The sequence below is a fragment of the Phacochoerus africanus genome, chromosome 5, assembly GCF_016906955.1.
Source record: "Phacochoerus africanus isolate WHEZ1 chromosome 5, ROS_Pafr_v1, whole genome shotgun sequence".
Classification (NCBI taxonomy): domain Eukaryota; kingdom Metazoa; phylum Chordata; class Mammalia; order Artiodactyla; family Suidae; genus Phacochoerus; species Phacochoerus africanus.
In genome coordinates, this window is record NC_062548.1 from 82335589 (window position 1) to 82353909 (window position 18321).

Sequence of the window (18321 nt, forward strand, 5' to 3'; positions counted from 1 at the left end):
ATTAATATAGCTATTATAAAAATAATATAATTAACAATAATATTTGTTTAAGTTGGTTTTATAGCTCATCCATATTTGGTGTTAAAATAACTCATGATTTTTTATCTTTAAAATTTAGGATGGTTTTCTTGAGAAGCTAAATTCTACAGAATTTATAACACTTTCCAGATTAATGGAAACATTCATTTTAGACACTGAACAGATCTGTGGGAAAAAAAGCATGTCGTTACTTGGAACACTTCAGAGCCAAGCTCATAAATTTGTAAACAGGTTTCATGAAGAGAGAAAAACCAAGCTCAGGTATTATTACCATGTTCATTCTGTTCTTCAATATTTTTCCTTTTCTTTATAGAACACAATTATATTTGAAAGAGGAAACTTCATTGATTGGCCAGCGAAAACCCCTGACAAATTTTTTTTTAGTTAAAGACATAATGTAAAATTAAAATCACATTTCTTAGCTTTTGAAAGTGGAAATAGAATGTTTTATTTCCATTAAAGTACATAGGAAAATCCCAATAGATTGACTTTTCCTTTCCTACTCTAAATGAAATTAATTATGTCTTACCAGTCTTCCTGATTAGACTAAGAGGTATAAGAAGGGAAATATTTTCTGAAACTATTCATACTGTTTATGAATGATTTCAATTTATTAAGTGTTTAGCGCTTTTACAAGTATATATACTAACAACAGCTAATGGCCATTGCTATTTAAAAACTCAATGCCTTTTATTGTATGGGCTCTACTTGAATTTAACTAAGATACATGTCATCTTAAATGTATGACAGAAGTCTTGTGTACTCATGGAGCTTTTCCTTTTTTTTTTTTTCAACCAAGGAGGTGGTATTGAAATATTAAAGTTTTATCAGCCTTTTTTTTTTTTTAATATATATATACTTTTGAATAGCCTCCTCTTAGACAATGAGCGTTGGAAGCAAGCTGATGTTCCTGCAGAATTTCAAGATCTTGTTGATTCTATAGCAGATGGAAAGATTGCTTTACCTGAAAAAAAATCTGGGGGTATGTGTACTCTTACAGAATTTTTCAATTTTATATTTTTTGTTCATTTTGTGGGAATACTCAATAATTCTTTAATTGACAATGCCTCTTAGAAAGCTTAGAACTAATATTCCCAGCTTAGTTATTAAGTAGTTAACTGGAAAAGTATTTGTGGTAATTTATAATAATGATTTCAGATATTTATTGAGTGTTAACCACATGCCAGATGTTGGACCAAGTACTTTATAAACATTACTCCGTCACCTCACAATAATCCATAATAAAGATACTGTTGTTACCCTGTTTAAAATGAGGAGGCATGAGGCTTCTAGGTTAAGGAATTTGGTACAGATAATGATCTGGAATTTTTTTTCCATTTTTTAAAGTTTTATTGAATAGTTGATTTATAATTTTGTGATAATTTCTGATGTACCACAAAGTGATTCAGTTACATGGATATACACATCCATTCTTTTTCAGATTCTTTTCCCATATAGATTACCACAGAATATTGGGTAGAGTTCCTTGTGCTATACCGTTGGTCAGTCATTCCATATTCCAGTGTGCATATGCCAATCCCAAACTCCCAATCCCACCCTCCCCCCACACATTTGTTTGGTAACCATTAGTTTGTTTTGAAAGTCTATGAGTCTATTTCTGTTCTAGAAATAAATTCATCTGTATCCTTTTTTTAGATTCCACATATAAGTGATAAATATGATGTTTGCCTTTCACTAACTTCACTTAATATGATAATCTTTAGGTCCATCCATGTTGCTGCAAATGGCATTATTTTATTCTTTTTTTATGGATGAATAATATTCTTTTGTATATGTATACATCTTTTTTCATTTCTCATTTGATAGACATTTAGGTTGCTTCCATGTCTGGCTTGGAAGACACTTGTAAATAGTGTTGCGATGAACATTTTTGAATTACAGATTTCTTCAGGTAGATGCCCAGGAGTGGGATTGTTGGCTCAAATGGTAGTTCTGTTTTTAGTGTTTTGAGGAACCTCCATGTTGTTTTCCAGAGTGGTTGTACCGATTTACATTCCCACCAACAGTGTAATGTGGTTCCCTTTTCTCATACCCTCTCCAGAATTTATTGTTTATAGACATTTTGATGATGGCCATTCCAGCTGGTGTAAGGTGGTACCTCATAGTAGTTTTGATTTGCATTTCTCTAATAATTAGTGATGTTGAGCATATTTTCATGTGTCTTTTGGCCACCTGTATGTCTTCTTTAGAGAATTGTCTGTTTAGATCTTCTGCCCCTTTTTAAATTGAGTTTTGTTTTTTGTTTTTTTTTTTGATATTGAGCTCTAATGAATTGTTTGTATATTTTGCAGATTAATCCCTTGTCAGTTGCTTCCTTTGCAAAGGTTTTTTCCTCATTCTCTGGGTTGTCTTTTCATTTTGTTTACGGTTTCCTTTGCTGTGTAAAAACTTAAGTTTAATTAGGTCTCATTTGTTTATTTTTGTTTTTATTTTCATTATTCTAGGAGGTGGATATGAAGAGATACTGCTGTGGTTTATGTCAGAGAGTGTTCTGCCTCTGTTTTCCTCTAAGAGTTTTATAGAATACTTCTTACATTTTAGGTGTTTAATCCATTTAAAAAATTTTAATATGATTGATTTTCAATGTTCTGTCAATTTCTGTTTAATCCATTTTGAGTGTATTTTTGTATATGGTGTTAGAGAGTGTTCCGATTTCATTCTTTTTTTTTTTTAATGTAGCTGTCCATTTTTCCCAGCACCACTTATTGAAGAGACTGTCTTTTCTTCATTGTATATTCTTGCCTTCTTTATTGTACATTAGTTGACCATAGGTGTGTGGGTTTATTTCTGGACATTCTGCATTGTTCCACTGATCTTTATTTCTGTTTTTATGCCAGTACTATACTGTTTTGATTACTGTAGATTTGTAGTATAGATTGAAGTCAGGGATCCTGATTCCTCCAGCTCCATTTTTCTTTCTTGGGATTGCTTTGGCTATTTGGGATCTTTTGTGTTTCTCTACAAATTTAAAATTTTTTTGTTCTAGTTCTGTGAAAAGTGCAATTGGTAATTAGGGATTGCATAGAATCTGCAGGTTTCCTTGGGTATAGTCATTTTGACAGTACTGATTCTTCCAATCCAAGTGCATGGTATACATTTTCATCTGTTTCTGTCATCTTCGATTTCTTTAATCAGCATCTTATAGTTTTTAGAGTACAGATCTTTTTTCTCTTTAGATAGGTTTATTTGTAGGTATTCTTTTTGATGCAATGGTAAATGGGGATATTTCTCTAAGTTCTCTTTCTCATCTTTCATTATTAGTATATAGGAATGAAAGAGATTTCTGTGTATAAATTTGTATCCTGCAACTTTACCGAATTCATTGATGACCTCAGTTTTCTGGAAGTGTTTTTAGGATTTTCTGTGTATAGTATCATGTCGTCTGAAAATAGTGATAGTTTTACTTCTTACTGTCAAGTTTGGATTCCTTTAATTTCTTTTTCTTCTCTGATTGCTGTCGCTAGGACTTCCAAAACTGTTGAATAAAAGTAGCAAGAGTGGACATCCTTGTCTTGTTCCTGCTCTTAGGAGAAATTCTTTCAGCTTTTCACCATTGAGAATGATGTTTGGCTGTGGGTTTGTCATATATGGGCTTTATCATGTTGAGATAGTTTCCTCTATGCCCACTTTCTGGTGTGATTTTATCAGAAACGAGTGTTAGATTTTATCAAAAGCTCTTCTGCATCTTTTGCTATGATCATGTCGTTTTTATTCTTCAGTTCATTGATATGGTATATCACACTGGTTGATTTGTGGATATTGAAAAAGGCTTTCATCCCTGGGATAAATACCATTGATCATGGTGTATGCTCCTTTTAACGTTTTTTCCAAATTTGGTTTGCTAGTATTTTGTTGGGGGTTTTTACATCTATGATCATCAGTGATACTGGCCTGTAATTTTATTTTTTTATAGTACCTTTGTCTGGTTTTAGTATTAGGGTGATGATGGCTTCATAGAATGAGTTTGGGAGTGTTCCTTCTTCTGCAATTTTGTGGAATAGTTTCAAAAGGATTGGTATTAACTTTTCTCCGAAGAGTTTGATAGAATTTGCCATCCAGTCCTGGACTTTTGTTTGTTGGAAGTTTATTAATCACAGTTTCAATTTCTGTACTTGGGATTAGTGTGTTCATCTTTTCTGTTTCTTCCTGATTCAGTCTTGGAAGATTCTGCCTTTTTAAGAATTTGTCCATTTCTTCTAGGTTATCCATTTTATTGTCATATAGTTGCTTATAGTAGTCTTTTATGATCCTTTGTATTTCTGTGATGTCCATTATAACTTCTCCTTTTTCATTTCTGATTTTATTGATTTGAGTCCTCTCTCTCTTTTTTTTTTTTTTTTTTGATGAGTCCAGGTAAGGGTTTATCAATTTTTGTTGATTTTTTTCAAAGAACCGGCTTTTAGTTTCATTGATCTTTTCTATGGTTTTCTTCATTTCTATTTCATTTATTTCTGTTCTGATTTTTATGATTTCTTTCCTTCTGCTAACTTTGGGTTTTGTCTGTTCTTCTTTCCCTAGTTGCTTTATGTGTAAAGTTAGGTTGTTTATTTGAGATTTTTGTTTCCTGAGGTAGATTGTGTTGCTATAAACTTCCCCCTTAGATCTGCTTTTGCTGCATCTCATAGGTTTTAGAGTGTCGTATCTTAGTTGTCATTTGCTTCTAGGTATGTTTTTAATTTCCTCTTTGATTTCTTCAGTTATCCATTGATTGTTTAGTAGCATGCAGTTTAGTCTCCATGTGTTTGTGCTTTTTGCAGTTTTTCTTCTTGTTGATTTCGAGTATTATAGCATTACGGTCAGAAAAGATACTTGGTATGATTTCAATTTTCTTTTTTCTTTTTTGTCTTTTTAGAGCCTCATCTGTGACATAAGGAGGTTCCCAGGCTAGGGGTCGAATTGGAGCTGTAGCCGCCGTCCTACACCACAGCCACAGCAACAGGGGATCCAAGCCACATTTGCAACCTACACCACAGAACACAGCAACGCTGGGTCCTTAACCCACTGAGCAAGGCCAGGGATTGAACGTGCATTCTCATGGTTACTAGATTCATTTCTGCTGAGCCATGATGGGAACTTCTCTTTTCATTCTTTTTTCTTTATTTAGTTCTGCATCAGTGATTGCCACTTGTCTGTCTTCCACCTTGCATATGTGTTTTTCTTTCTCCTGTAGTCTACTATTAGTTTCTTATTGAATTTTTCATTTTGCTTATTTTGTTCATCTCTGCTTGTTTATTTTTTAAATCTCTTTCTTTTTAAGATGTTTCTTATGGAGTTCCCCTTATGGGTCAGTGGATTACAAACCCAACTAGTATCCTTGAGTATGTGGGTTTGATCCCTGGCCTTGACAGTGGGTTAAGTGTCTGATGTAGCCCTGAGCTGTGGTGTAGGTCACAGGTGCATCTTGGCTCTTCCATTGCTGTGGCTGTGGCATAGGCTGCCAGCTGCAGCTCCGATTCAGTTCCTAGCCTGAGAACTACCATAAGCCTAAAAAGCCAAAAAAAAAAAAGAAAAAAAAAACTCGTAATGTATCGATCTTTGTCTCCATTTTTCCCCAGAGATCTGGGATTATACTTACTATCATTAAAGTCGTTTTCATGTAGGTTGCTTATATCCACTTCACTTCGCTGTTCTTTTGGTGTTTTGTCTTGTTCTTTGATCTGGCTCATGTTTCTCTGCCTTTTCATTTTGTCTAGCTCTCTGTGTGGTCTCCTTTTGCAGGCTGCAGGGTTTCATCCTCTCTTGATTCTGTTGTCTATTGTCTGCCCCCTTGTGGGCCAAGTTCACACAGGGGCTTTTGGCAGGCTTCCTGATTAGAGGGACTGGTGCCTGACCACTGGTAGGTGAAGCTGAGTCTTCTCCCTCTAGTGAGTGCCGCTTTGTCTCCAGTATAAGTAGAGGTATCTGTGTTCCCTAGAAGACTCAAGGCATCCTGTTTGCCTTAATGAGCAGGGCTACATTCCCACCCTATTTTTTGTTAGGCCTGCATTTAATGAGAGTTCAATATTTTTGCACAGAAGTACTTTTAAATTTTATCATGTTTGCATAAAATACACCTTCACTGTAAGAGAAAAACTGAGTAAAATACAAATAGTGACCACTTATTTGACACATAGGAAGTCATTTGTAGTCTTAGTAAGTCACTAGAATGATATAGTCAGATTGTAGTTCAGTGCTAAGTAACTTGTATGTTAAGAAAGAGTTGACACGTGTAAGCCTTTCTTTTCAACAAGTTTGGCTGTGAAGGGAAAGTGAGTAATGAAGGGGCAGCTAGAGACATAAGAGAAATTAGAGCATTACTTTTAAATTTACTCAGGGAACTGAAATAAGAGTTTTAGGGTAGAAGAAGCCAAATTATTTGTTTGTGCTTAACAGAAGGAGGAAGAAAATCAATTTAGGATCAGAGTGACACAGACTGATTGTGGGCTAGGGCCCCTGGAACTGAATCCTGAGTTAAAGAGAAGGAGCTACCTCTTCTACCACTATAACAAAAGAGAAAGGGTTAAGGACAGGTGCAATATAGAGTAATTCATTTGGGGCAGAGAGGAAAATTAAGGAAATAAGTAAATTTCTGTTCTTAGTGACCATTTGTAGTAAATAGCAATGTTGGGTGGTGGTCACAATTTTTTAATTGATTTTATGATCTTAGCAAGGTGAAAGTGTTCAATTAGCAAAGACTAAAAGAAAAATAAAACACTCTGATAATCCTAAATCACAAGTTTAAAATTTAAGACTTATTACTCATCTATTCTTTCTTATTACTCATCAACATTTGGTTGACTTTTCTGCTGTGTGAGGTGCTGTGCTAAGATGACTGAGACATGTTTTTTGTCCCTAAAGAGCTCATAGTCTTGAAGTCCACTATCGTGTACACAATACAATTTTTGAATTAAAATCATAACTATAAAGTGATTGAATTATTCATGTATTTTTTTCCTGCAGAGTGAACTATTTTAGCTTCTGCTTTGTAGGATACAGATAGTAGGAAGTTTCTCTTGTCTACTCTGCTTCTGTCCCAGTGTTTTGTTTCCCTTTGAGAAAGATTAAAGTATATGCTATTAGAAATCCATTAACATTTAACTAGTTCATACAGAGCTGAGGATCCTTGGTTATGATTCATTCACTCATAATCCATTTATTGTATTATTAGCTACTTAGCAAGGCATTAGAGAGGTAAAGGTTAATGGATAGCAGTCTGTACTAATTTAGTGCTTGCATGATTCTAGACAGTTTGTTTTAAGTATTTTACATTGTTATCTCATTTACAGGTCCATGAGCTGGACACTGTTAGTATTTTCATTTCACAAATATGGAAACTGAGGCACAGAGAGGTTAAGCAACTTCTGTAAGGTTATACAGCTAGGAAGTGGTAGAGCTGGGATCCACATTCAGCTAGACTGACTTTAGGGCTTTTTTCTCTTAACTACAGTGCTATGCTGCTTTTCTGCAATACTGAAAATTGGTTAAGACATAACCTCTGTCCTCAAAAAACTTAATCTGATGTATGGAGTCAATTGTGATTACACCCTGAATTTCCTTACTTGAAAGAAGTGAGGAAGTAGACATTGAATGTCTTAGAACAGAACAGAGGAACTTGAAGGTTAGGGTAACATGATGGCTTACTTGCCTGTGATAATTTGTTTAGTTTGGCTGATTAGGGACAGTAATCCAGTCCACTGTTCTTTTCACTTCAATTTTATTTATATAAGAAGTACCACATGCTAAAAATGTAGTAACTTTTGGATTAAAATCTTGAGAAATAAATACCTAATCATCCATTGAATTTAGGAATTAATTTATATTCTAAGTATTATAATAAAGAAAACCAGTTGAAATACTAGTCTGCCTTTTCAAACTAATAACATTCTTTTTCCTTTACTTCTTATTAGTCATCTTCCATGTCCTAGACCTAGAGGATAGACAGTAATCATTATCTCTTATAGTAACAACAACACTAAAATGTAGATATTGTCTTCTATGTTTAATGGATACAGATACTGAGACTCAAAAGACGTTTAAGTAATTGGCCCACAGCCATGCAGCCAGTAATTGGCAGTACGGGAACTCAAATTTAAATTTTTCTGATTCCAAATCCAGTATCTGTATTTACTTTGTGCCAAATTGTTTTCCAAAAGTAGATACTTACTTGCAGAAATGAGATCATTCTAGGCCCTGAATATGAATTTTCTCAGTTTTTTCCTAGTTTTTTTCCTCTAGTGTGTTTTTTTTCATCTTACACCATGTCTCTTTATTTGCTTTACTCTCTAGCTACAGAAGAAAGGAAACCAGCTGAAGTTCTCATTGTTGAGGGACAACAGTATGCTGTTGTTGGGTGAGTCAGTTATTTTAAATGTAGGTCTTTGAGTTACCCCTTGATGTGAACTGGAAATTTTGGATTAACAGTTTTATCCTACAAAGAATTTTAAGGAAATTTTATGGATTCCTTTTTATTTTCCTTCATTTCCTAGTATTCTGTATCCAGTAGGGTCTACAATGGCTTAACAATAAAGGGGTTTGTTGATTTTTTTCATATAACAAGAAACCTAGAGATACATAATCCAGGGCTGCTATAGTGACTGCATGAGTGTTTCAAGCTCTTTCTGTCTTTTATTCCTGCAGCTTTTTATTTAGTGTGTGGTATACAGCATAGTAGTTGAAGTTGTGGGCTCTGGAGTCAGACTGCTTAGGTTTGAATCCCAGCAGCTCCATTTCTTTGTGACCTTGGACAATTTACTGTCTGTCCCTCGGTTCCCTTATCTGTAAAACAAAATGTAGAAAATGATACTTTACGTAGAATTGTTGAGAAATTAAACAGGTAAAGCACCTAGCACAGTTTTAGCACCTACTAAGAAGTTCATTGTTGTTGGTAGTTATTTCCATTATCATTTGTCATTAGGTCTTCTACTATCTTACCAATAACAGTATTTCAAATTCAAGTTAACCAAGAAAAATGTAAATTTTGGTGTTATTTGTCTAGTACTATGTTACCTTTTTAAAAAATGAGTAATTAAAACATTATCTTCACATACACTCATAGTTTAAGTATTTTCATATATGTGATCTCATTTGATTTCTGTAACCACATTGTTAAATAGAAATTTCAGGGATTATTGTTCCCTTTCTACAGTTACGAGAATTGGAGCTTAGAAGTACTTAAACTACTTAAAGTTAACATAAAATTACCCAATTGGAGCCAGAATTAGAATCTAAATGAATTCCCAATATCTACACCAGAATTCTTTTTCACTTTTCTTCTTTGTTTCTTGTCACTATTTAAGTCTTTTTTTTTTTTTGAAATAGCCATCATCTCCAAGAATAATGAATGATCCTCTCCTTGTAACTCTGTGTGTCTCTTATCATGGCATTTTCTGCAGTATATTAGTATTATTTATTGTACATATATCTTCCTGGTTAGTCTTTGAATTCCTCAATGATGGGGATCCTCTCTTCCATTTTTATTTTTCTTGGCATTTAATAAGCACTCAAAAAGCATGTATATAAAATTTATGTTTTTTCTCAATCTGTATTGTATCCAAGACTCTGAAGTACACCCATTGTAAGCTAAAGCTTCCATTCCTTTCTTCTCTGGAGTTCTTTTCCATTTCTGATAGGTCAGACCTCTTTTCAACTTCCCTGTAATCTTAGCCCTTCAATCTAAGTATGGTTTCTTTCCTCAACTACCCATTGCAGTTGGTCCTCTCTGTCTTTGGATTTTGCATTCAACCAACCAGGATTCAGAACTTACAAATAGAGAGGGATTACTTTACTGCACCATTTTATTTAAAGGACATGAATGTGGAGTTCCTGTTGTGGCTCAGTGGTTAACAAATCCGACTAGGAACCATGAGGTTTTGGGTTCGATCCCTGGCCTCTCTTAGTGGGTTAAGGATCCATCGTTGCCGTGAGCTGTGGTGTAGCTCGTAGACGCGGCTTGGATCCCATGTTGCTGTGGCTCTGGCGTAGGCCAGCGGCTACAGCTCTGATTAGACCCCTAGACTGGGAACCTCCATGTGCCATGGGTGCGGCCCTAGAAAAGGCAAAAAGACAATGAATGAATGAATGAATGAATGACATGAATGTGCATGGGTTTTGCTGTCCACAGGATGTCCTGGAACCAATACCCTGTGGATACCAAGGGAGGACTGTATCTTGTTACTCTTCCCATTCTTGGTGGAAATAGTCCTCTCTACCTATCTGACGTTCTTGCTGTTTAGGCAAAGAGAATACTGCAGAAAACTGAACTGCCTGACTATTATATCTTTAGAGAGAAGATTACAAAAGATAAGCAATGGACTCCTGCGCAGTAAAGCAAATTCTAGCACTGTGCAGGGAGAGTAATGCATGGTCTGGCAATTAAACTGTTACAAAGACTACATAGTATCTTTCTTGAATCACCACTCTGTGATCTCCTTCAGACATTTATAAAACATTATTTTACATGGATCATTGATTTCTGAGAATCACATTAATTTTAAATGTCCTGTAATAAATGGCTCTTTCCCCCTTAATTTCAGCCTTATTTAACTTTCCAGTAGTGTCTCTCTTCAGCTTATGACATGTTCTGCCAGTGAGCTGATAACTTTCTCATCTTTGGAGAACCTTTTATGACTTAGCAATAAACCTCTTAGGAAAGCCACAGTTTCTCTTTCATCTCTCTAAGAAACTCCAGGCTAGGTTCCCTTCATTAATTGAACAGGACCTACTACATAGTCAGAAACACTGGGTAAGCTTTTTTTTTTTTTTCCCCATGTTTCTCAGTTGACCAAGGAATGGAACACCTGACTTACTGAAGAGATTTACTTAGTAAGCATGTTACATAGAGATATGCTCTCAGCACAAAATTTAAGGAGGTACCCTTTCTCAGTGCCATGCAAGTGCTTACCCTGCAATTTGCACAACCCTGAAATTGAATTTCTCCTTAATTTTATACTCTAGGGGTTTTTCTTTTGCTTCACCCTAGTCCCTCCTCTGCTGCATTTATAGGTAAAACACATAATTTAACAGTTACCAAGATCAGTATTGAATTTTATATGCCAAATCAGTTTGATTTTTCATGTTTTGAGTATCTAATGTGTCATCTTTCTTTTTTAATAGAACTGTATTGCTGTTGATAAGAATTATCCTTGAATATTGCCAGTGTGTGGATAATATCCCATCTGTTACTACTGATATGCTCACTCGTCTGTCAGATTTACTGAAGGTGTGTATGATTTCACTCTTATAGAAAGATAGTTGGAAGAAGTAATTCATTACGGTGTGACTAATCTCCTAACTCTAAGACATTTCAAAGTTAAGCTATCTTTAAAACATAAGTTGATGTCTTTTAATGTGACACTTGATTGTTCTTGAATCACAACATATTATTTGAAGAAGGCCACCTGCTTCCTTTTCACTCCACATTTAGTGATCCCTCATCACACCCATAGAGTTGTTAATGACATTGCAGACAGGAGATGATTTGTTCGTTAGGTGCTGAACATGACTGAGACCACTTAGGTCAAAAAACCTGGACTGGTTTCAAATGTGCATGGAAGAAATTCACTGAACTTTTACAAAATTCATCTCACTAAGGTTAGAGATTTTTCTTAAGTCATTCTTTCAGAACCATTAATGTAAAATAACAATGTGGTGATAAATTTATTCAGCCATTTCATATTAACAGATTTTTTAATTGGAAGCTTAGAGAAAAGGCTTTTTCTTTTTTTCAAATATCTAATTCTGTCCTGAAATTGTTGTCATATTTTAGTCCAGAAAAATTTTGTTACCCTTTTGAAAATAGGGTTATCCAATTAGAATGACTGAAACAACTGGTTTTGTGAATGCAAATTAAATATTAATTTCTGAACAATTGATTTTTAAAGTTTCTCAACTTTTTTCCTCTGAGTCTGTAAATATGATCATTTAGGAACACTGTTGCATTTTTTGTTTTTTTTGTTTGTTTTTTTGTTTTTTGTCATTATATAATCAGATCCTAAGTGCTTCTATTAGAAGAATTCTTTTGGTTATTGAATGAGAGGAAAGAGGAATGTATTTTTAAAATTAATGCATTTCCAGTGTATAAAGAATAGTTTTTAATAAATTGTTGAGTTTTTTTTTTTTTTTCCTTCCTTTGTTAGTACTTCAATTCAAGAAGTTGCCAGTTAGTTCTTGGAGCTGGTGCACTGCAAGTTGTTGGACTAAAAACAATAACTACAAAAAATTTGGGTATGGATTCTTGCATTTAATTCGCATGTTGAGGTGTTACAATGATGTCACTATATTCCTGTTTTTAATTATATCTAATGTTTTTATGGCTTTAGCCAGAGGCTATAAAAGTAGCAATGCTACTTCACTTTTTTATGTATTGCCATAAATGAAAAATTAACTTCTGGAGAAATGTTGTGAGAAATGTTGTTAGTGGAAAGTTAAACTACTGTAGAAAATGTTAAAGTATAATATGTATGAAGTACATATATATGTATGGGGCGAAAGATATCTGAATGGCAGAAGAGAATAAGTTGTCACATTAGCTTCCTGGTGCAAGTACTAGTCACAACCTGAGTTCATTGGGAAAAGCAGCATAATTCATTATATCATTTTATACCAAATGATTTTCTTCAAGTGAAATATGTTGCTTTCTTCCACTGTGCTCTTCATTTATGAAATAGACTGGGGTCTTTGTAAAATTAATTGCTATTTTTTACCTAGTTTGATATGTAAAGCCAGCTAATGCCTTTTTTTTTCCCCTCCATGTTTCATCCATCTTCTGGATTTTCAGCTCTTTCTTCACGCTGTTTGCAGTTAATTGTGCACTACATTCCTGTTATCCGGGCTCATTTTGAAGCAAGACTGCAGCCTAAGCAATATAGCATGCTTAGGCATTTTGATCATATCACTAAGGTACTTTCTACTGGAGTCTCATAAATTTAACTCCTAAATTGTTAATATCTTATATGTGTTCCAGGGACTTTAAAATATAATGTTATTTCTCATTACAGGACTACCATGACCACATAGCTGAAATATCAGCTAAGCTTGTAGCGATAATGGATAGCTTATTTGACAAGCTGTTATCTAAGGTAATGATTTATGGAAATTATTAGGCTTTGTTTAAATGCATGGTGGTTCTTCACAGTCATCTAACAAATCAAAATTCTTCAGGGTTTAGGAGAAAACTCAGATGATCGCATTACCCAAATAGTTGATATCTATCTCCCAAGGGCCTTTAGAATAGGAATAGGGGAAAATGATCTCAAGGGTGGTAGAAACGCTATGGATATATCACTTTATATTAGCTGCATGAGAAAGGTATGTATCTTCTTCAAGACATATTTTAGTCTGAAAGCCTTCCAGAAACAGAATTGAGAAAATAAAGATCAAAATAGAGAAAAAATTAGATTATTTGTGATAAAACATTTTATTTTCCAGGCCAAAAAGGTAGTTTCAGGTGGTCCTATTATTTCTCTCATAGATATTCAATTTCAGTATTTGTTTCTTATTAGCTTCCCATTCCAAATAGGTCATCAAAAGGAGCATTGTTTTCCAAAGTATTCTTTTTTATTTTTTGGGTCCCCCTCCCTGCCCCGCCACCCCAGGGCATATGGAGTTCTCTGGCTAGGAATCAGATCCAGGCTGCGGTTGCAACCTACACTGTAGCTGTGCCAATGCTAGATCCTTTAACCCACTGTGACAGGCCAGGGATTGAATCTGTGTCCTGGTGCTGCAAAGATGCTACTCATCTCATTGTGCCACAGTGGGAACTCCAAGAATTCTTAATTGTATTAGAAGGGTATCATCAGAAAAATGTCACTTAATCAGCCCTAATTACTTTTGCCTTATTCCTCACTCTTTGCTTTCCCTAAATTATTCAATCTGTGTTTTAGGGAGAAAGCAGAAATTTCCTAACTTGAAAGTATGAAGGTTTATTTAGTTTATATTTTGCCCCACAGCATTTTTAGAGTAATTTTATAAAGCAAGGCACTTTGATATACTTTTCCTTCTTCTTGGATCCTTCAGATTCTAAGATGGCAAGAGCAGCAGGCACATAAAAATTATAAAAGGCAAGATAGTGGTGCCTGTTTATATACAAATCTTTAAAGTTGACAGTGAGTAAAGAGTGATTGGAAAATAAGATTGCATTTGTTTAATGTTAAGCTCTCAAACATTTTAGCCCCGCCCCCCCCTTTTTTTAGCCTTTTACATTCTTAAAAATAGTTGAGGACCCCAAAGAGCTTTTGTTTATACAAAATATACCTATCAGTAAGTACTGTACTAGAAATTAAAACTATAAGAATACATGAATACACATTTGCTTAGGCTTCAGAACGATGACATCAGAAGTCATCTAAGAATCCCCACTAATCTTGAGAGATTAAGAATGAAAAAGATAATAATATCTTAGTATTATTATGAAAATGCTTTTTACCTCATAGATTCCCTGAAAGAGCCTCTGACTCCCACACTCTGAGAACCTCTGGTATAGTTAATAGATAACATAGATGTTTTGTGCTTCTTTTTTAAGAAAGAATTTATAGTTACATACAAATATACCTATATTATGTTATGCCTTCTAAGTTTTTAGTTTTGTATGGAGAAAAATTATTGTTTACAAGTTCTCTATTTTCTTCATAGTTGACAAATACTAAGATTAAATGAAATTCTATTCTACCAGTTTCCTTTTGACATATGACATTTTTCTGTGTACCAAAAGTCAATAAATAATTCATTGTGACTACTCTCAAGTTTATCATCTAACAAGGCAGAGGACTGTAAGCACCTAACAGTGCAGAGTAAGGTAAATGTTAAATAGTGAAACTAGTAATAAGATGTGGAATATATGAGGCAAAACCAAAAAAGTGCCAGTGCTCTTAAAACCCTGACTTTATCCTATCATGTTGGTCAGCAGAGTTTTTAAACAAGAATTGGGACTATAGCTAGACTTTTTCCTGTGACAACTCATTTTATCATTTTATTCTTTTTTATTCTTTTTTTTTTTTTGTCTTTTGTTGTTTTAAAGCTGCACCCACGGCAAATGGAGGTTCCCAGGCGAGGGGTCTAATCAGAGCTACAGCTGCTGGCCTATACCACAGCCACAGCAATGCAGGATCTGAGCTGCATCTGTAACCTACACTACAGCTCACGGCAACGCTGGATCCTTAACCCACTGAGCGAGGCCAGGAATCGAACCTGCAACTTCAATGTTCCTAGTCGGATTGTGCCACAATGGGAACCCCTCATTTTATTCTTTTTTCTTTCTTTTGTTTCTTTTGTTAAAGAAAAATAAAATTGTTTAATGAGCTATATTTAGTAGTCATTAACATTTTTCTTTCTTTGCTAAAATATTTTATAGTAAACTTGAGGCATTATGATACTTCATCCCTAGATACTTAAGTGAATATTTCTAAGAACTAGAGATACTCTTTTTATATAATCACACTATTGTATCACACAAAATTAACAGTAATTCCTAAATATCATCTAATATTTATTCCTATTTGAAGCTTATCAGTTGTCCTAAAATGTCTTTTTATAGTAGCTTGTTTGAACAAAGGCTTCTTCGTGATCTACCTATTGAATTTGGTTATTATGTCTCTTAAGTCTTTTATAAACTACAAATACCTCCTTCCCATTTTTTATGTTTTTTTTTTTTTTTAATAATATCAAGAATGTGACTAGAGAAGTTCCCTAGTGGCCTGGCACTAAGGACCTGGCATTGTCACTGCTAAGGCTTGAATTTGATCCCTGTGCATGCTACTATGAGCATGGCCAAACAAACAAACAAAAAAAAAGAATGTATTCAGGTTTGCAACTTAGTATTTTTCTCTACTACCTTCCCCACTGATGACTTTTCCTATTACCCTGACATGTTGCATTCTCCCTGTATTACCAAATCTCTCTTTAGTACTCCTTGCACCACTTGCTTTTGTGGGTTGTCCAGAGGTTCAGGCAAAATTCCTGCCAGAATAGCAGACAGTGTTTGATTTGGGTTAGTCTCTCAATTTTTAGTTTTTCATTTTTTTATCTGGAATGTTAATTTGGGGAAAGAAGAATAATGCAGTATTATAAAATATAGGCTGATTCTAAGAAGCTAATAAGTAACGGTGCCATTTCTTGAGTAGAATGAAACATAACATCTAATCATAGTACTGGCTAGACTAATGGCCCAGCCACCATTCATTCATTCAATGAGTTAAGATATGTTAGATTAACAGAGACACACGAGACTGAAGAGGCCTTTGTTTTTGTCCTCAAATAGTAAAACATCTAGTAGGATAATTATTATCTATAAGTAGATAATAAGTAGAATATGTAAAGTATTATAAGGGATCAATTCAGTGCTATTGGCACTATTAATGTTTTGAAAGAGATGGTTGTCAGCTGGGCGGTGATACCTGGGAAAGCCTAATGGATGAGGCATGCATATAACTCTTGCTCTTAAATATAGGTATAGGAGTTCCTGTCGTTGCTCAGCAGAAATGTATCTGGCTAGCATCCATGAGGATGCAGGTTTGATCCTGGGTCTTGCTCAGTGAGTTAAGGATCCAGCATTGCTGTGAGCTATGGCATAGGTCACAGACGTGGCTTGGATCTAGCATTGCTGTGGCTGTGGTGTAGGCTGGCAGTTGCAGCTCCAATTTGACCCCTAACTTGGGAACTACCATATGTTGCGGGTGTGGCCCTAAAAAGACAAAAAACAAATAAATAAATAAAGATGGGAATTATTGGAGCAAATGAAGTTGAGGTGAAGAGAGGCTCTGAGCATGAGCAGTCATGTTGGTAGGAGTCATAAGAAGGAAGTTTAGTGTTGAGTTTTGGAGTCAGGTGGACCTAAGTTCAGCCTGCATGTTTGTCACCGATTAGCCATTGAAGGACTGTGGGCAAATTATTAATCTCCTTAAGCCTCAGTTTACATCTCTAAATGGGGATAGTAATAAAACCTCATAAAGTTATAGTGAAGATTTATGAGATAAGGTACATGGAGCACTTTTCTTTTATCATGTGTTGTGACTAAAGCCAGTTCCAGTAAATGTTGCTGCTAATGCTTTTGGTATTGTTGTTAATAGAGATAATTCCATTTAACTAATGCATGATGGTGGATAAATTGCAGGAGATGTGTTGGAAAGATAGTGGAGGAGTTCCCTTTGTGGCTCAGTGAGTTAAGAGCCCAACTAGTATTCAGGACGATGCAGGTTCATTCCCTGGCTTTGCTCAGTGGGTTAAGCATCTGGTGTTGCCACAGGTGCAGTGAGTGTAGTTGGAGATGTGGCTCAGATCTGTAGTTGCTGTTGCTGTGGTATAGGCTGGCAGCTGCAGTTCTAATTCAACCCCTAGCCTGGGGACTTCCATATGCCACAGGTGTGGCCCTAAAAAGATGGAAAAAAAAAAAAAAAAAGAAAAAGATCTAAAGATAGTGGATAGCTTTGACTGCCAGTGGAAAGCTAAGCAATTTAAGGCAGGCTTATGGAGGTACAGTTTACACTCAGTAAAACTCATCCTTTCTAAGTATATATACTGTGATGAATTTTAACATGTATACAGTAGTGGAACTACCACAATTTAGATATAGAACCATTCCATCACTGTTAAACATTCTCTTGGGCATTTTTACAGTCATTCATTTCCTGATATCCCAACACCATGACAAACATTGATCTGATTTTTTTCCATACAGTTTTTCAGAATGTACCATAAAATGGAATCATACAGAGTGTAGCCTCTTGTCCCAGGTTCCTTTCATTTAGCATAATGCTTTTGAAATTCATGGATGTTATAGTATGTGTTAATGGTTTGTTCCTTTTTGTTATGGAGTAGTATTCATTGTATGGATGTACTACTATTTATCCATTCATTAGTTGATAGATGTTTGGGTTTTCTCAAGTTTCTGGCTCTTATGAATAATGCTACTGTAAACATTCATGGTCACATCTTGGTGTGGGTGTTTTCATTTCTTTTGTGCAAGTACCTTGGAATATATTGATGTTGGTATAGAAATGTAAAACCTTATAGTAACTTTATTAAAAACTGCCAAATTATTTTCCAAAGTGACTGTACAATTTTGTATTCTACTTGTGATATATAAGAGTTCTAGGTCCTCTTTTTCTTCACCAGCGCTTTTATTGTCTCTTTGCTTTTTAATGTTGGTCTCCTAGTAGGTCTGTATTGAGTGATATCGCGTAGTGGTTTTAATTTATATAATGACTATTATGTGGAGTATCTTTTCACGTGTTATTTTGCCATCCACAATTTCTCTTTGGTAAAGTGTTCAGATTTTTTGCTCCTTTAAAA

At 34.9% G+C, this 18321-nt stretch overlaps 1 protein-coding gene across 5 annotated transcripts in view; it reads left to right on the forward strand.

The window, feature by feature from the left end:
• VPS54 (VPS54 subunit of GARP complex) overlaps positions 1-18321 on the forward strand; it is a 116388-nt gene that overhangs the window by 85767 nt on the left and 12300 nt on the right. For all 5 annotated transcript variants that reach the window (XM_047781944.1, XM_047781943.1, XM_047781942.1 and 2 more), the window contains 7 exons: positions 119-300; positions 909-1021; positions 8326-8389; positions 11152-11257; positions 12174-12261; positions 12815-12936; positions 13035-13115. In XM_047781944.1, the coding sequence (XP_047637900.1) occupies positions 119-300; positions 909-1021; positions 8326-8389; positions 11152-11257; positions 12174-12261; positions 12815-12936; positions 13035-13115 (756 nt within the window). The remainder of the gene's footprint in view (positions 1-118; positions 301-908; positions 1022-8325; positions 8390-11151; positions 11258-12173; positions 12262-12814; positions 12937-13034; positions 13116-18321) is intronic.